This window comes from Symphalangus syndactylus, chromosome 6, assembly GCF_028878055.3.
Source record: "Symphalangus syndactylus isolate Jambi chromosome 6, NHGRI_mSymSyn1-v2.1_pri, whole genome shotgun sequence".
NCBI lineage: Eukaryota > Metazoa > Chordata > Mammalia > Primates > Hylobatidae > Symphalangus > Symphalangus syndactylus.
Genome location: NC_072428.2, coordinates 122,095,596 through 122,114,692, shown reverse-complemented (window position 1 = coordinate 122,114,692; position 19,097 = coordinate 122,095,596). Strand labels below are relative to the sequence as shown.

Sequence of the window (19,097 nt, the reverse complement as noted above, 5' to 3'; positions counted from 1 at the left end):
TACAGGAGACGCGAGTCCCAGAGCATTTCGCACTTGCATTCACATTTGCATTCATGGACCCTCTGCCTTTCCCAGATCTCAGCCTGATCAAAGCCTCCGAGATGGAAACTTGTGGAATGATTGCCCTGGGGGAGCAGACTGTGCTCAGCCCCTGGAGGATGTGGTGGGGACAATCTGGAGCGAGACTTTCATGAGGCCAAAGCTAATGTTTAAAAAGTCCCAAGATTGGCGAGGACCAGGGGAAGGATGGAGGAAGAGACATCAAGGGGTTGCAGAGAAGCAGCTGGGACAAATCAAGAGGGCTTGGAGAGCCGAGGGGGCTGTGCTGTTGACTGGGCCTCCACAGGGGTCCATACTCCGAACAAACTCAGCAAAGGATGGCCACGGACATCTGGTCATTACTGCCCTCCCCTTGGCTGCCGAGATGCTCGTCCTCATTACTATGCAGTCAGCTTGTCATCTTTGTCCCCATGAACATTACCCTGCTGCCTAGTTATCACTGTCCTTATTGTCATAGCTCAGTCATTGTAGAGTGCCACTGCTCTTCCTGAACTCATGATTTACATGCCTCCTTCTTTCTTCCTGCTCAGTGGAAACACACCCATCGCCGTATGGGGGACCCACCTGGACCTCATACAGAACCCCCAGATCCGTGCCAAGCATGGAGGGAAGGAGCACATCAATGTGAGTGCAGGGCTGATGGAGTTCATGGAGGCTGCCCACGCAACATGTTGCTTCCGCAAAGGGTGTGGGTCTTCCCAAGTACTGAGGTGACTCCCTGCCCATACACTGACAACCCCAGCCTGACACCCTTGAATACTAGGATAGTGGAATAGGGGAGAAGATGTAAGGGCATTTTTACTTCTTGGGATATAGACATGGAGGAGCAATTACTTTTGGGATTCCCAGGGTTTTATACATTTACTCTTGCATTCTTCCAACCCTAGCCATTGCCACACCCACTACGGGCAAAACTGGAGCTGGGTGCAAGCTATAGAGCCTATTCCTTGAGTGCCCAATTGTGTGGCCCTGACTCATCTCTAATCCTCTTGTCAACCCCTTGCTATCCTGATGACATCCAGGGAGGCCCAGTACGTGCACTGGGGCTGTGGGTATGTGGAGATACTGCATAGACTCCACCCTGTGGCTCCTCCCACAGATCTGTGAGGTTCTGAATGCTACTGAGATGACTTGCCAGGCGCCCGCCCTCGCTCTGGGTCCTGACCACCAGTCAGACCTGACCGAGAGGCCCGAGGAGTTTGGCTTCATCCTGGACAATGTCCAGTCCCTGCTCATCCTCAACAAGACCAACTTCACCTACTATCCCAACCCGGTGTTTGAGGCCTTTGGTCCCTCAGGAATCCTGGAGCTCAAGCCTGGCACACCCATCATCCTAAAGGTGGAGTGAGGGTGGTGGGAGGCGGGGGGGAAAGGAGGGGCTGCTGCATGGAAGGGGGTGTTCAAGTCACAGACTGCTGCCACATTTCTCAACCGGCCTCTCTTGCAGAGGTTGCAGTGTAGCCCAGAGTGTGATAAATGTTCTGAGTCTGTACTGGGAAGAAAACTCTCTTTAGGGGCCGGTCCTACCCAGGGAAGGCAGATCCACCTTGGCTATTTGACTCTCAAATTTTTATTGTTCTGAAAGTCCAAGTACTGGCAGGTCAGGCTCACTGCTTCCTCTGAGACAGCCTTGTGTGAACCACAGCATAGGGCTTCCTTTGGAAAATGGGTTACAGGTTAATTAAAGCTTATGACAATTTGAATCAATTGGTAGTGACTGACTCCAACTCTGCATTGAGAAGGATTCTGAGGCTGCATTTGGGATGAGCTGAAAGGAGTACTTTGATAACTGACTACCCACTGGGAGGAAGAGGCAATGGTGGTAGTCGTGCCATGAATATTTTTTGCACTTATTACCAAAGTTGGCTTCTTCACCAGCTCACCAGCAGGATGGGACCTCCAGGTGGGAGGACGTGAGAGCCAGCTGGTAGCTGTGGTCCTCACTCTGGGGTGGGAACTGGGGCTTTCCCATCTGTACAGGGCAAGAACCTGATCCCGCCTGTGGCTGGGGGCAACGTGAAGCTGAACTACACTGTGCTGGTTGGGGAGAAGCCGTGCACCGTGACCGTGTCGGATGTCCAGCTGCTCTGCGAGTCCCCCAACCTCATCGGCAGGCACAAAGTGATGGTGAGGCTGGCAGAACCCCATCCTAGATGGAGCGGGCAGTAGGGATGTGGATGTGAGCGGCCCAGCTCCATCTCAGGCCACCAGGGCTTTCTAAGAGGGGATTCCGTCCCACAAAGAACTTTTCCTCTAGCTACCCCACACCCCAAGTTCTTTCTTCATGTCCACTTTTGAGCTTCTCTCTTCTGTATTGTCATTCTTTCCACGCTGGCTGGTGCAACAGTAAGGAAAATGCAAAACAGCATTAAACAGTTGCTAAATCACCTGCAACAAACAAAGCCTTCAAGGAGAAGGCTGTTGCTGGCCCAGGGAAGTCCATAATATCTTAATATCATGTTCTGTGCTTCAGTTGTCCACCCTTAGAATGGGCATAAATCTTAGGGGAGCCAGTCATTGGTGGCAGACTGTGTTTAGGTCCCAGTTGTGTGCTGTTTTCTTACGAAGATGACAAAACTCACTCCTGAATAAGAGGAGGTGAGGTTTTTCCAGTTGGGGGTGAGCTCTGTTAAGCTGTGCCTGTCCCCGCTCCCAGCGCCCCATGCCCTCTTGTCTATTTTGACACTAGTGATTGGTCTCCTTTCCCTCATCCTGCCCTGGTCACTAGTTCATGGGTAACTTGGGACTGTTGCCAAAGCTGCTGTGTCCCCACACCCAGCTCCCTCTTGCCCGGTGTGTCCCCAGGCCCGTGTCGGTGGCATGGAATACTCCCCAGGGATGGTGTACATCGCCCCGGACAGCCCGCTCAGCCTGCCCGCCATCGTCAGCATCGCGGTGGCTGGCGGCCTCCTCATCATTTTCATCGTGGCCGTGCTCATTGCCTATAAACGCAAGTCCCGCGAAAGTGACCTCACGCTGAAGCGGCTGCAGATGCAGATGGACAACCTGGAGTCCCGCGTGGCCCTGGAGTGCAAGGAAGGTACTGAGTGGCCCCGTGCTGGAGGCCGTGTATGTGTGCGTGTGTGCATATGTGTGTGCGTGCGCATCTGTGTATGTGTATGTGTATATTTCATATACAAACAAGCAGGCTGGGCAGCAGTGGGCAGAGCTGGAGGCCGGTGGTGTGTGTGTCTGTGTGAATGTGTGTGTGTGCATGTGTGTGTGTGCACATCTGTGTGTATGTATATATGTTTCATATAAAGCAAGCAGGCTAGGCAGCAGTGGGCAGTGCTGGAGGCTGTGAGTGTGTGTGCGCACGCATGCGTGTGTGTGTATATGTATGTGTTTCATTTTCAAGCAGGCCAGGCAACTGTGAGCAGTGCTGGAGGCTGTGTGTGTGTTGTGTGTGTGCACGTGCGTGTGTGTGTGTGTATGTGTTTCATTTACAGGCAAGCAGGCCAGGCAGCTGTGGGCAGTGCTGGAGGCTGTGTGTGTGTGTGTGTGTGGGTGTGTGTATGTGCGTATGTGTTTCATTTACAAGCAAGCAGGCCAGGCAGCTGTGGGCAGTGCTGGAGGCTGTGTGTGTGTGTGTGTGTATGTGCGTATGTGTTTAATTTATAAGCAAGCAGGCCAGGCAGCTGTGGGCAGTGCTGGAGGCTGTGTGTGTGTGTGTGTGTGTGTGTGTGGGTGTGTGTATGTGTATGTGTTTAATTTACAAGCAAGCAGGCCAGGCAGCTGTGGGCAGTGCTGGAGGCTGTGTGTGTGTGTGTGTGTGTGTGTGTCGGTGTATGTGCGTATGTGTTTAATTTACAAGCAGGCAGGCCAGGCAGCTGTGGGCAATGCTGGAGGCTGTGTGTGTGTGTGTGTGTGTGTGTGTGTGTATGTGCGTATGTGTTTAATTTACAAGCAGGCAGGCCAGGCAGCTGTGGGCAGTGCTGGAGGCTGTGTGTGTGTGTGTGTGTGTATGTGTATGTGTTTAATTTACAAGCAGGCCAGGCAGCTGTGGGCAGTGCTGGAGGCTGTGTGTGTGTGTGTGTGTGTGTGTGTGTGTGTGTGTATGTGTTTAATTTACAAGCAGGCAGGCCAGGCAGCTGTGGGCCGTGCTGGAGGCTGTGTGTGTGTGTGTGTGTGTGTGTGTGTGTGTATGTGTTTAATTTACAAGCAGGCAGGCCAGGCAGCTGTGGGCCGTGCTGGAGGCTGTGTGTGTGTGTGTGTGTGTGTGTGTGTGTGTGTGTGTGTGTGTATGTGTTTAATTTACAAGCAGGCAGGCCAGGCAGCTGTGGGCCGTGCTGGAGGCTGTGTGTGTGTGTGTGTGTGTATGTGTGTGTATGTGTTTAATTTACAAGCAGGCAGGCCAGGCAGCTGTGGGCCGTGCTGGAGGCTGTGTGTGTGTGTGTGTGTGTGTGTGTGTGTGTGTGTGTGTGTGTATGTGTTTAATTTACAAGCAGGCAGGCCAGGCAGCTGTGGGCCGTGCTGGAGGCTGTGTGTGTGTGTGTGTGTGTGTGTGTGCGTATGTGTTTAATTTACAAGCAGGCAGGCCAGGCGGCTGTGGGCCGTGCTGGAGGCTGTGTGTGTGTGTGTGTGTGTGTGTGTGTGTATGTGTTTAATTTACAAGCAGGCAGGCCAGGCGGCTGTGGGCCGTGCTGGAGGCTGTGTGTGTGTGTGTGTGTGTGTGTGTGTGTGTTTAATTTACAGGCAGGCAGGCCAGGCGGCTGTGGGCCGTGCTGGAGGCTGTGCATCCCACCTGCAATACCTGCAAAGCCTCTCACTGTATAGTCCTTATGCCTGTGTCCCAGGCCACACCCATATCCAAGCAGGCCCCACCCTGGCAACACCAGAGAGGCCAAGGTCTCGTTGCCTTCCCCTTGAAGGTGTCAGATTAGGATCATTCTCCACCCTGCTAGAGCAGCCTCCAGACCTGGAATCCTGGTTGAGTGGGTTTTGCACTCTACTTGAGGGGAGATCTGGGGGTGTCTTAACATGACGCATTTCAGCAGTCTCCAGCTTTCTTCCTCTAGCAGGAAGGTAAGGCTGTAGGGCTGATCTGTGATTTAGAAGGAAGGGTGTTTCACAGCTTGTACTAAAAAAAATTACAAACACCACCATAAAGTGAAATCAGCTGCACTAAATCCAAGAAGGAAATTTAGGAGTCAGACTCTTGTAACCCCCAGGATATCATTTTGTGACTCACCCTGGGAGGATCTGAGCTGGTTCTTTGCTGTAGATTTATACATGGAGTAAATCCGGCGCCATACCTAGGGCTCTCACTTCACACCCATTCCCACCAGGGCAGCCACGGCTCTTTTTGATGGGGAAGTGGATCCATTCCATCCCCTCTCTACATCCTTCAGCTGTCAACACAGCATCCGCCTTGTGGGACTGTTAATTACTGCCTTTTATTATATTTACGCTGCTTAATTTTTTTCTCCGCAATGTACTCCTTCCTTTAATTAGGTGTAGTGATTAGAATCTCTTTTATGTGTGGCAGGCACGCAGCTTTGAATGTTGGAGGCGCTTGGTGACTTAAAGGAAAGCTGCAGACTGATAAAAAGCCAACTCCCTCCTTCTGCTCCCTGTGGGCCGAGCACCCCAACTGGGAGGGGGCAGCCGAGGGGAGCTCCCACCCAGGGTTGTCAGCTGAGGCCCCAGGAGGAAACCTTGGCTTCAGACTTTAGGGGCGAGCTATGCTGTGCACGTAGGAAGAAGGGGTCTTACAGCAAAGGACTTGTCAGACTAGCCACAGAGGCACTTTGCAGAGTGCCCAGAGCCAGCCGCTGAACGTTTACAGGGCTGCACTGGCCCAAGCCAAGGGGTCTCCTCGAAGACTTCACAGCCAGCCAGGACGTCCTCTACACAAACTCAGAAGACACCCAGCTGGGCCCTTCATGGGCCTGAGCTTCTGATATATAAACATACCCGTGTATTTACAAACACTCCCACACAGGCCCACACACACTCGCTGACATACACTTATGGACTCACACATACACTCACATGCACACATGCATGCACACTCACATACACTCACTCGTGCACTCACACATACATGCCCACACACAGTGACATGCTCACTCATGCTTTCACATACACTCACTGACATACACTCATGTGCTCACACGCTTATGTACTCACATTCGTACACACACACTCACTGACATGCACACTCACACTCGCACATGCATACACACACACTCATGCACTCACATGCACACATGCATGCACACACACATGCACTCAACTCACAGGCATGCACACACTGACATGCCCACATACTCAGGCACTCACATTCACACATGCATGCACACATAGACGCATGCACTCACACATGCATACACACAGACATATACTCACACTCAGGCACTCACATTCATACTTGCATACACACCAACACACACATATGCACTCACACACACATACCCACTGAGACACACACGCAGGTGCTCACATTCACACACACACTCATTGACATACGTTCATTCACATCCATGCACTCACATTCACACATGCATACACACTGACGTTCACACTCGCACATGCCTACACACTCACTGACATACACACATGCATGCACTCATGCTCACACACACTCCCTGACATGCTCACACACTGTCATACACACTCCCTGACATGCTCACACACTGTCACACTCACACACAGACACTCCCTGACCCTGACATACACACTCAGATAAGTGCCCGTGCACCCACACCTATGGTCATGCACATGTTCCCACACTCTCCTATAAGCATACACACCCGTGTTCCTCACTCAGGACATACATGAGTGTTCCCCAGGGCTTTTGGTGACAGCACATGCCAAAAACACATGCGCACACACATTGGCGCAGGCTCCACTTGGATGCATTTGGGTTCTCTACTGTTGAAGTCAGCCTACATATCACGAACCCCATGTGTCTGTGTGGCCAGTGTAGAGGTGCAGGGGTGCAGGGAGAGAGGAGCAGCAGGAGAGGCTGCAGAGGCCTCTCCAGGTGGCATCCCCTTGGCTCTCTCAAACAAGCAGTCTTGGTATTCTCCTGGCACAGAAAGCCAAAATTTGAGGGCCTGAAGTCTGCTCTGCCAGGTGGAGCTCCACCCAACTCATGGGCAAGGGCGGGACTGGGGTCCCTGTAGACAGTTCCTAGGGCGGCTGTATTGCGTTTCTGTGGTGTCACAGCTCACTGGGCACTGGGCTTGCTTTCTGAGGCTCTAGAGCCACACTGGCTTGTTCATCCTTTCTGAGTTCACAAAATATTTTCTCCCTATTTTTGAGATGATGTAAAGAGAAAGAAATATTTTTTAGTAGTCAGTGCCCACTGGCTGTTCTTCTTTGCCAGCATGTGTTAATCCGTCCTGGTTGTCCGTGTGCATGCTTGTACGCATATGTGTGTGTGCACACACCAAAGAGAAAGGAGGAGCAGGGAAGGGCTGGGTGCCTTAGCCCTGAGTACCCCTGTGGCAGACGGTGGCCCTGGGGGAGGATGTTCCCAGAATGGAATATGGTGACAGCTTTGAAGCTATGTAACAGCCTCAGGCTGTACTGCATGCTCACTTTCCTGGGGGGTCTTGCCACTCTGTTCATCTGGAGGCCTGAACTGCTGCCACACACAGCAGTGCCCACATGCAGGTCATAATTCACCATCAAGTAGCATCACCTTGAGGAAGGAAGGACAAAGAAATACCTTGCCTATTTATACAGAAGGACTATATTAGTGTGGCTGAGCCTCCATCTCTGCCCTATTTGGAGGTTTGATGGCTCTGATGAGCTGCGTGGTCCAGACTTGTGTCTTTAAACTTGTTTTCCTTTATCAGAAGTTGTTCTTAACATCTTATAAGGAAATCTATTCTAAAACGCAGCATCAGGGATGAACTCTTCCTCATGGCACCTCTCCCTTCTCTTACCCATCCCTCTACATCCCCCTCCCCAGCATATTTTGCAAACCAAAGCCCTTCATCTTCAGATGGGGAGTCTCTCCTGGCCCAGCAGCAGCACAGATCTGTGGACAGCCTCACCCACCACCCCCCATCATCACACTTTGGAAAGGTTTTAGCCCCAAGACAAGGTTTCTTGCACTACATCTTTCTCCCATGCCAATGCCATTCATCCCAATCCCAGTTATGTAAACATAGCCTCTCCAGTTATTCCTGCCCATCGTGATCCATTGCTCATGTCTCCTAGGGGCTTGGGCAAGGGTTCTGAGCATTCTGAGATGGAGGTGTCTCCTGGGGCCTCCCCATCCAGCCATCTCACAGGCTTTTCTTCGTGCTAGCCTTTGCCGAGCTGCAGACGGACATCCATGAGCTGACCAGTGACCTGGATGGAGCCGGGATTCCGTTCCTGGACTACAGAACCTATACCATGCGGGTGCTGTTCCCAGGAATTGAAGACCACCCTGTCCTCCGGGACCTCGAGGTGAGAAGCAGTGCTCCATCCTGGCGTTACAGCAGGGGAGTGTGTTGGCAATCTTCAAGTCCAGCCCCCTCTTTCAGAGGTGAGAAAACTAAGGCCAGGGAGGGGACACAACTTGCCCAAGGTCCCCCAGCTTGTCAGCACCAGCCCATCCCTCTGGAAGAGGTGGGGCCAAGCCAGGGAACCTTGGAGCAAAGAAATGAGTAGGGCTTCGGGTCTTAGAGGGTCATGGAGCCCTTTCAGAATTGAACGGAAGTAGTTGATGACCCTCTCCCCAGAAAAAACTACATATGCACAGAAACAAGAAACATGGCAAATACATTGGGGAACCTCAGGGACCTTTGGTTAAGGGTCCGAAGTAGGGCATTTGACTCACGTAGCTGGTACTCAATATATAAGGGATTTACCACTTAGTGTTTAATTGGAAAAGGTAAACGACGTGTTGGGAAATGGGGTGGAAGTCTGAATGAGAAATCATAACCCTCTCTTCTACCAGCAGGGACCTCATCTTTTGAACACTTTATCCCACTTTCTGTCTAGCATGGTATCTGGCTTAGGTGTCTATTCATATTATACTTTGTCCTGAAAGGGCTTTGGAATGGCTTACAGAGATAAATACCAGAGAAAAGTGAAAAATATAAATGAGAAAAGACCAGGACAGAATAATAATCCTGAGGAATAATCACTATGAGTTTACTGTTACTAACATCTTAGTACAGTTTAAGCCCTTTGCATGCATTCATTCATTTCACCTCCCAAGAAGCCTCTGAAGTAAGTAAGCCCATTATACAGGTGACAACACTAAGGGGCCAGAGTTCAGTGGTTGCCTGGCACCACACAGCTGGTGGGGGCCAAAGGAAGATTTGAGCTCAGGCATTTAGACTTCAGTGTCTTCACTCCCAACAACAGGCCTCTGTACTGGACTTCTGGAGAGCTATGTCAGTGACCTGCCTTACAGCTGTGGATGGATCAAAAATCTACAGCCAAAGCAACAATGCAAACTAAGATTAATTCCAAGATTTACATTGTCCATAAAATAAAAACAGACCCATCACTCGGGAGTTGTGTAGGTTTGCAGGTACCGACACCTGAGGGAATGTCTAAGCGGGCTCTCCAAGGGAATATAGGCTGTGCACCTCTGCAGCAAACGTGAGAAGTCCAGAGGGGCATTCGTGGCACACACATTTCTCCATACTTGCTTGTTGCAAGAAGCGTGTGCTTGTGTGCGTTAATATATTGAGGGCATGGGCTTTTCTGTCTGAAGGAGGCTCCCTTTGGCTCCTCAGCTGATAGATACCAAGAGACACTTTCATAAGTTGGAGGTGACGGTCTCTATGTCCTCATCAACAAGCCACCTTTTCTGTCTGTCTATATGTGTGTATGTGTGCATGTATGTGTGCATGCATGTGTACATGTAGCCCATGTATAAATAAAAACATAACGTGTATCCTGATACTTTTGTCTATCCATTTCCTTGGTCTTGCTCCTGGCTCTTCCCCCAGTCCCACTCATTTTTCTCTTCCTTTTATTTTTCTCCAGCCTCACCTTTGTTTGCTTCAAATTACCAGGATTCTCTTAGGGCCCTGGAGAGTATGCAAATTCCTGTTTAAAGTGAGACATGAGAGGGACAAGAAGATAAGACCATTGTGTGTGCATGTGTGTGTATGATTGGATGTGTAGACTGTGCATGTACCTTATTTATCTTTGTAGTTCTAACTTCCAGCAGAGTAGAGTGCCTGGCACATAGTGGGCATGTGGGAAGTGGTAAATGACTGAATAAATGAATATCTGTGTGTTTGGCTGAATTAAGGTGGAAATGGGGGTTGTAGGAAGGGAAATTATGTCTGAACATTCCCACACTACTCTGTGGATGGGATGGAGAGGAATCTAAATAAGAATGCAATGAGGATGAGTATTTAAAGTTATTCTCCTTTCTTCATGAGTTCACAATTCCAAATCTAAGTAGGTTTCCTTTAAAGATGTAACTTTTAAGTTAGATTTTCTGAGAACTTTTACTGGCCCGCACTAGCCTGGAGCTATGTGAGATCTAGCCTTCTATGTGAAAATCGAGGGATTGTGTGTGGATCACTGTTTTCTTATTTGCTTTTTTCCAACCCCTTCTTGCCCCTGGAGTAGTTTCTCCCCCTTGGTGTTCTAAGTATGGAAACAAGCCATTGATTAATCCAAACCAGTGTTTCCCAGCCCTTTCAGCCACTGGGGTTCCTGCTCACCTCTGGAAGTGTGAAGAAGGAGGTGTCATCTTGCTTCAGGCTGTCCTGGAGGGGAGGTCACCCAGCCCCCTCACGTGGGGCTCTCTGGGTTAAGTCCAGGCCTTCAAGAAAGGTGCTTCCCAGGCACTAGTCACATACCAACCCTTTAAAACACAGAGCAGTCGATCTCCCAATTTCAGTCTATCATTGCTCCTAAACTCTAACCTATTGGGTTACAATTAAAATTTACTATCCAGTTTTATGCTCACAGACTTCAACTAAATTAGAGAACCATCTGGTGAATAAAGAAAGTCTTGTTTCAGAGTAGCATTTGCTTGGGCTGGGGAGGATGGCAGGCAACAATGAGGAACTGTTTTGGACACTCCTTACCGAGACACTTCACTTCCATCTCCTTCCTTCATAAAGTGGGGAGAAAATTCCTACCTCCCACACCCCAAAACACCACTCTGATGCATTAGATGTCTGGGAATCTCTTGGAGGAAAGGGATCCCTGGAAAGCAGTCCAGGGAGTCTGAAAGGCAGGTAATAAAACTGTTGCCGTTTAAGTGTGCACGGTGCGTGCCAAGCACTTTACATACATTATCTTATTTAATGTTCATAAAACATTATGACATAGACACTCATATTCTCATTTTACAGACGAGGCAATGGAGCCCAGAGGTGATGGAGTTTCCTCCACCTATGAGTCATTGTGGTCTCTCTGCTTCTAAAACCCATGCTGCTGAATAGGATGCTATTTCACTGTAGGTGGCTTTGCTAAAATCTTCCTTCCCGGGGCCCTGGACCTGCTTCCCAGGAGGCGTGTGCATTTTGCAAGCAGAGAAAGGGCAGCCTCGCAAGAAGCCCAGAGTGTATCCTCACACCAAGTGTGCTATCTGGCCAACCCATCTCCTCTTCCACCTCTCTAAATGCCATAGTGCTAAACCTTCTGGTGACTGCCCTCCCTTAGCCAGCCAGTCTGAGCTGGTGAGAGGCCCTGCACGGGAAGGCTTTAGAGAGACATCCGAGTTGGCTTTCAGACAACTCTCAAGCCCAGGGGTAGGGCTAGATATGGTGAAAGATGGGGAGGACGAACGGGCACTTGCGAGCCAAACAAGTTTGGGTTTCATAATCCAGCACTACCTGTCATGAGATAGGCTGCCTTGGAATAGCTGCAATAGCTTCTCTGAGAGATTGTTAACTCAATTTTGCAAGATCATTAGAAGGCTTCGTTGAAACAATGTGTGTAATGTGCTAGGCACTGTGCATTGCACATGGTGGGTGCCCAAGAAATGACATTATCCACTATTATTAGAGCAAGTCATAGAACTGCTCTTCTGAGTAATTTGAAGGACAGCGGCATGTCTGTGATGGGGGTGGTCACAGAGTTGGAAGACAGATAAATGGGCAGATTGAGGCCTGGGCTGATGGCAAGGTAAAGCTGTCCTTCCCTCATCAGCCCCCAGTGGAGGGGAGAACTGGGGAAGGCAGGCATGAAGAAAGCAGAGGCTAGTCCCACCTCCGAAGGTGAGGGGTTCACCAGCAGGGGCTGTGGCCTGCTGTAGCCTGTTTGTCTCTGGCTGTTCCCATCTGTCTCCTGATAACTGGCCCTCCAAGGACCAGCCCCACAGTGAGAGAAATGAAAATGAACCTGATTTGGAAACACACACGTTTCCTACAGCTTCCAGATCCATAGGAGCTACTGATGCCGGGCTAGTTGGAGGTTTCAATGAGAGCCCTTCTGTGCAGGGTGCAGGGCTGGCTCACAGAGCTCCACTATGGAAGGGATCTCAGGACTCGCTGGGGCTGGCCTCCTGGTTGAACTTCTTAGGACAGGGCCTGGGTCTGACTGAACCCAGCCTCCTGCCAGTGCCTTGCCCTGAGCCTGGAACACAGGGAATTGGTAATGAGGATAATGAATGTTCTGCCACCCTCTGCAACTTTGGTTAAAGAAGGCTTTCTCTGGCCATCTCCATTTTTCCCAGTTTAAAACCTCAAGAGTAGAGCAGGAGGATGTAGCTGCTGTTTAGGAGCTGGGGTGTGCATCAGCTTTTCATACACCCTCTCCTTTCAGTTCACATCATGGTCCCTGGAGATGGCGGAAAGAGGTGCCAAGTGCCTGGATTTATGACCTCCCTTCGCCCTTCTCTGTCTTGGGGCTTTGTGAAGCTCCTTATCCTCACAGGGTCCCTCATGGGGATTGTAACAAACCTACCTTTTTGGTGCTGTGTGCATTAAGTGGGTCAGTATTTCTAAAGCACACAGAACAGCAGTATGGAGTTAGAGCTATATCAATATTAGCTATCATTATGTTCATTTTGCTGGTGAAGAAACTGAGTCACTAAGGGCCCTAGGAAATGACTGTGACAGAATTAAACCCAAGCATGACCGCCTCTGAAACCAGGCTCGTTACTGCTGTATACATGACACTCCTTCTCAAAGAACTGAGGTATCCACCCCCTTGGGGAGACAGAGCCCTCAAGACATGGCTCCGAAGGCATCTCCCCAGGCTGTCCCTCCCACTCCCTGCCTCCTTCAGTGCCCCACTTCAGGAGACACACCCTGCAGTGTTCTCAGAAGCTCCCCCTTGGGGGCAGATCCTATAGCTGACCTTTTAAATACGTTTTTTGGTTTAACAGAAGCATGCATACAAATCATGCACAAATTGTCAGCGTGCAGCTCGATGACTTTTCCCCAAGTGAACATGCCCATCAAGCGGGCACCCATCAAGCCGGCACCAAGCAGAACACAGCCAGTCCCCCAGGAGTCCCGGGCTGCCCCCTTTTAGTTACAGCCATCCCCTAGAGCAGTTGTTTCTCTACAACCATTGATTAATTTTATCTGCTTTTAAAATCTTTATTTAAATGGTATTCTACGAAGACTATGCCCTCTTTAGCATCTGGCTTTTTTCATTCAGTAGATTTTCGGGACCCATCCTGTTATTGTGTGTAGCAATAGGTCATTCATTCTCATTGCTGTGTGCTATCCATTGGGTGGAATACACCACAGTTCCTCCACCTGTTCTCTTGTTTCTGGACATCTGAGTGTTTCCAGTTTGGAGCTATTACTGACAGGATTGCAATGCACACCCTTGGACATCTCAGAGGTGGGTCTTCCATGCCTACCTGAGTCATTGACTCGTGTTTGCTGAGTGAATGGCACACCCTTGCAGAGATCTCCCAATGAACAGACAACGGAGGCAGGAAGATAAGACCATCTTCTTCCTCTTCCCCTGCATAGAGCAGGGTCTTAGAAAGAGTCCCTAAGAAAACAGCAAATGCTAGAGTTAGGAAGTTCTTTAGAGACTGTTGGGCTCAATCTTCCCTTTTTATCGTGTGGATAAACTTGGGCCCCCAGAGAAGGAAAGAGACTTACCCAGAGTTACCCAGCAAGGTGATATCAGAATCCACGTGGAACCCAGATGTCCTGACTCTGAGGCCACTGGTGTATCAACAACCCCCCTAGGGCTGGAAAGGGGTGGGCATTAGGTTAGTCCCAGGCTCAGGGCTGGGGATTCTCAGGGTATAAACCACGACAGCCCTGGGCACCTGGAATTCCCCCACAGGGACTGTGAGGTGCTCTGCCATGGCACAGGGGCCCTCATCAACTCTGCGTCACCATCAGGGAAGAGCTCGAGTCTGGCAGAAGTGAGTGCCATCCTAGCCCCGCCATTTACTAACCATGTGATGCTCTCTCTGTGCTTCAATTGATCCATCTCTAAACTAGAGGCTGCAATGGAGGTTTAATCAGATATTTAACTCAGTGCTAAGGGCTTGATAGCATTAGCCAGCTGGACTGTGGCTTAATTGGTGGATGAGAGGGTCATGGATATGGGCACAGCCGTCCCGTGGGGAGGTCACTGAGCTCCCCACCCTGCCAATGGCATCACGACTCCTAGGTCTCTCTGCAGGTCCCGGGCTACCGGCAGGAGCGTGTGGAGAAAGGCCTGAAGCTCTTCGCCCAGCTCATCAACAACAAGGTGTTCCTGCTGTCCTTCATCCGCACGCTCGAGTCCCAGCGTAGCTTCTCCATGCGCGATCGTGGCAACGTGGCCTCGCTCATCATGACCGTGCTGCAGAGCAAGCTGGAGTATGCCACTGATGTGCTGAAGCAGCTGCTGGCCGACCTCATTGACAAGAACCTGGAGAGCAAGAACCACCCCAAGCTGCTGCTCAGGAGGTGAGGGTACAGTCTGGGGCACCCTGCTCCAGCCTAGCCATGCACCTGGCTCACCGTGCCTTGCAGGGAGACTGGGGTAGAGCTCCTAGGAGAGCAGCCATGTTCCCAAGTTCAAGTCACTAACTAGCCCAGAGCCAGGGCTACATTGCAGGCCCCCTTAGAAGAACCTGTCCACTGTCCTCAGGAGTCAACGATACGTGGACTTGTTGGCTTACCCTCTTGTTCTCTTGCCCCTATGTCAAATCTCCACTTTTCCTTCTCTGCCCTTCTACTTAATCTTGACCCTGTCTACTGCAATCTCCTCTCATGGAATCTTCAGAGGTCACTTAGACCATCCTCTGGCCTTATCTAAGTCCAAAGTTGGATTAGGAGAGAAGACCTGTGCCCTCATGCCATCAGGTGGCAGGGGACAGCATCGAGAGCACATTGGAGCTTGTTAGAAAAGCAGAATCGCAGGCCAGGTGCAGTGGCTCACGCCTGTGATCCCAACAATTTGGGAGACCAAGGCAGGAGGATCTCTTGAGGCCAGGAGTTCAAGATCAGCCTGGACAACATAGCAGGCAATATAGACCTCATCTCTACAAAAATAAAAATATAAAAATTAGCCATGCATGGTGGTGCACACCTGTAAAGTTCCAGCTACTCTGGAGGCCGGGACAGGAGGATCCTTTAAGCCCTGGAGTTTGAGGCTGTAGTGAGCCATGATCTCACCACTGCACTCCAGCCTGGGCAACAGAGCAAGACCCTGTCTCTAAAAAAAAATTTTTAAATAAATAAATAAATGCAGAATTTCAGGCCCTCCCAGACCCACTGAATCAGAACCTGCATTTTAACGAGAAACCCAGTTTATCCCAATCCGTATTAAAGTTTGAGAAGCACTGAAGGAAAGTCCTTTGGTGATGTCTCACCCAGCGCAGCCCAGCAAGTGTTTCCTGGCACCTGCTGTAGGCTCTAAATGGGCCCAGAGTCCACCACTCAACACCCTGGAGGCCTCAAACTTGACACTGTTGAAACCTTAAAGGTCCTATGTGAAGACATAACCTTATCCTGTGACTTTGGCCTTATAGGAACTAGAGACTCTCTGACTCTATCAGTGCTTCTGTTTGAACTTTCTGTGTACTCGAAGGCCATTTCTCCTCTAGGCCATTATTCCAATACTTTTGGCCTTGGCATATCTGAAGTTAGAAAACTCCCATGTCATGTCATTATGTCCAGCCCTCTTCCTAGACCACTCATGTGCTGTCTGCCTGCTGTCTGCCTGTCCCCCAGACTTCCATCTTTGGTCTTTGGGTCTCAGGCTGGGCTTCAGTGGCTCCCACTTGGTCCAGCAGATAGATTTGGCTTTCAGAAGTGTTTACTTCAGGCTTTTTCCTGGAGCAGTGGGCATTTGCCTGCACAGCTGCAAAAGTCTGCTGCATATAAGAGCCAGCAGACAGCTTTGGAAACAGCAAGGTAGATCATTTTGATTTTTGTTTTACTTTCACCACGCAGCCACCCACTGGCATAATTCTAGGGTTGCCACTGCCTGCCAGAGCTCCCACCGACAACTTCCCGGCATGGTCTCGCTCTGCCTCTGTGTCTCCTCCCCTTGTTTTCCGTTCCTGTTCTCCTGGATGCTCTTGCTTCCTTCTGGCCTCCTTTCCTTTTCTTCTTCTTGCCCCTGGCTTCCCACCTCCTTTCAATGTTCCTTCTTCTTTTCTCTTACCAGCTTCATTTTGTGCTGGTGGCCTCCCAACTACCTTGGGATTTTAGTTATTAGCGTTTTCTGGCAACTGCAACTTTAAACTCTATCCAGACATACCTGGATGGGCTAGTTTCTCTCTGGAGTTGGCCGCATGCTTAGTGCAAGTTTGAACGTAATTTGTTTTCTCTGAATGGATGCAACTGAGAATGTCCTTGGGCTGACTGCACTGCTGCTGCATCTTCATTTCCAAAGTGAAAGAGTGGATGGGCTTGTGTTGTAGCATGAAAGATGCAAGTTAGACTCAAGAATGAACTTTCTGTCATTGCAAATGAAATTCTGGAAGGGCTCCCAAGGGAAGTTCCAAAGGATGTGGAATCCTTTGCCATAGGACAGTTTCTTGTTTGTTTCTTTGTTTGTTTGTTTTTGAGACGGAGTCTCACTCTGTCACCAGGCTGGAGTGCAGTGGCAAGATCTTGGTTCACTGCAACCTCCACCTCCTGGGTTCAAACGATCCTCCTGCCTCAGCCTCCCAAGTAGCTGGGGTTACAGGCACGTGCCACCACGCCCAGGTAATTTTTGTGTTTTTGATAGAGAGGGGGTTTCACCATGTTGGCCAGGATGGTCTTGATCTCTTGACCTCATGATCTGCTTGTCTTGGCCTCCTAAAGTGCTGGGATTACAGGCGAGAGCCACCGTGCCCAGCTGCAATAGGACAGTTTTAACACGGCTTGGGCTGAGCTGGGTATATGACTTTATGCTGCTGCGAATGCCAGGAGCCTTTAGCTGAGGCTGTAGACTCAGTTTGGCCATCTGGCCTTCTGACATGGACCCTTCTCCTGCCACCTTTATTCCTATTCCCTGCCAAATTGGTACCTCCCCAGAATTTGGGATTTTTTTTTTCACCCCAAAGAACACAACTAGCCTATAAAGTTCTCTAAGGTTATACTATCTAATAGGATAGCTATAAGCCACATGTGACTATTTAAATCTAAATTAGTTAAAAATAAGGTTCAGTGTCAGTTCCCCAGACATGCTGCCACATTTTAAGTGCTCAGTCGCTGTGTGTGGCTGGTGGCTGCCATATTATATGGCGCAGGTAGAGAAAATTTTCATCATCACGGAACGTGCAATTGGACAGCGGTGCTCTAAGGCATTCCAGCCAAAAACCCACCCACAGTCTGATGCCCAAAATGTCATCTTCCAGCTTTGTAGGAAAAGCTTGTCTTACCATTATGGGGGCGTCTAGGAGTCCATGAAACTCTTATATTCATTAGGATCACAAGGTTTGGCCTAAACGCTAGAAGCAGCAAGATCAATGCACAGTTCCTCCCCTGCCCTTCCCAGCCCATGGGCTCTGACCAGCTGCCTCTTTCTTTGTCTTGTTCCATTTGTTCCCTCGGTGACTGCTAACAGGACTGAGTCAGTGGCTGAGAAGATGCTGACCAATTGGTTCACTTTCCTCCTCTACAAGTTCCTCAAGGTAGGGTTGGATGTGGACGTATTTCTGGCCCTGCCTGGTTCATTCTCTGCAGCCTGACTGGGGATCGCTCCACAACCCTCAGTCCTCCCTTACTGGGCCTGGCTCTTATAACCCCACAAGAAATGGAATTCATCCTTATCATGGACTGTCTAGGAAGACAGAGGCCTGCAGTCCATCATAGCTCCAAAGACACAGTCTTCCCGAGGCTAGTTTCCTCCCGCCTGGCAAGGGATAGATGAGCCCTGAGAGGCCCTGCATTGTCCCTAAAGCTGAATCCTCCTTTGAAGTTAAAAACAATTTGCCCATTATTTCTCTGCTTTTCCTCTTCCCTCTCCCAGCCCCAGACTTACTGAGGCTGATAAGGCCCCCCGGCCGGTGCAGAAGCCGCATGTTGCGGCAGATAAGCCAAGCATGCGCCTGGGAGGTGGAAGAGGCTCAGCTTCCAATTATTAACTTATGTTCTAAGGAGTTCGTGCCACCCAGGACTGACCTCTGCCTTTGGATGGGGCCTCTGAGAGAGCGGGGTGAGGCGGGGAGGGGGAGCAGAGAGGCGGGCAGGAGGGCAGGGGAGTGGGAGAGGAAGAAAGAGCCCTGGAGAGGCGGCAGTAGGAAAGGAGAAATGGGTAGAATGGGGGAAGACCCTGTGATCCAAAGAGCCAGGAGGAATGCCAGCCTGAAGGATGAGGAGTTGGAGAGAAGGAGATTGAAGAGCTGAGTATAAAAGCAGGTGGGGGCAGGTGGGGGAAGTTGGCAGGGGATGGAAGCAGCCCTTTGGAGAAGCAGGGACTGGGGGTGCACTCCAGTGTTCCAGGAGCTCCTCGTAATGACGTTCTTCTCACCTCCAGGAGTGTGCCGGGGAGCCCCTCTTCTCCCTGTTCTGTGCCATCAAGCAGCAGATGGAGAAGGGCCCCATTGATGCCATCACGGGCGAGGCCCGCTACTCCTTGAGTGAGGACAAGCTCATCCGCCAGCAGATTGACTACAAAACCCTGGTGAGCCCACCCGTCTGTTTCCCCTGGGGCTTTGACAGGCAGGCTTCGGTCCTGGGTAGCCCTGCTCAGCAGAGGGGATGGCTGAA

General features: G+C 50.4%; 1 protein-coding gene across 2 annotated transcripts in view; it reads left to right on the top strand.

Annotated features, from left to right (window-relative positions):
• The window catches only part of PLXNA4 (plexin A4), a 457,179-nt gene that overhangs the window by 397,520 nt on the left and 40,562 nt on the right, over window positions 1-19,097 (top strand). For both annotated transcript variants that reach the window (XM_055284053.2, XM_055284054.2), the window contains exons 17-24: window positions 591-684; window positions 1,160-1,399; window positions 2,041-2,187; window positions 2,866-3,100; window positions 8,327-8,469; window positions 14,587-14,855; window positions 17,953-18,019; window positions 18,865-19,011. In XM_055284053.2, coding sequence (XP_055140028.1) covers window positions 591-684; window positions 1,160-1,399; window positions 2,041-2,187; window positions 2,866-3,100; window positions 8,327-8,469; window positions 14,587-14,855; window positions 17,953-18,019; window positions 18,865-19,011 — 1,342 coding nt within the window. The remainder of the gene's footprint in view (window positions 1-590; window positions 685-1,159; window positions 1,400-2,040; window positions 2,188-2,865; window positions 3,101-8,326; window positions 8,470-14,586; window positions 14,856-17,952; window positions 18,020-18,864; window positions 19,012-19,097) is intronic.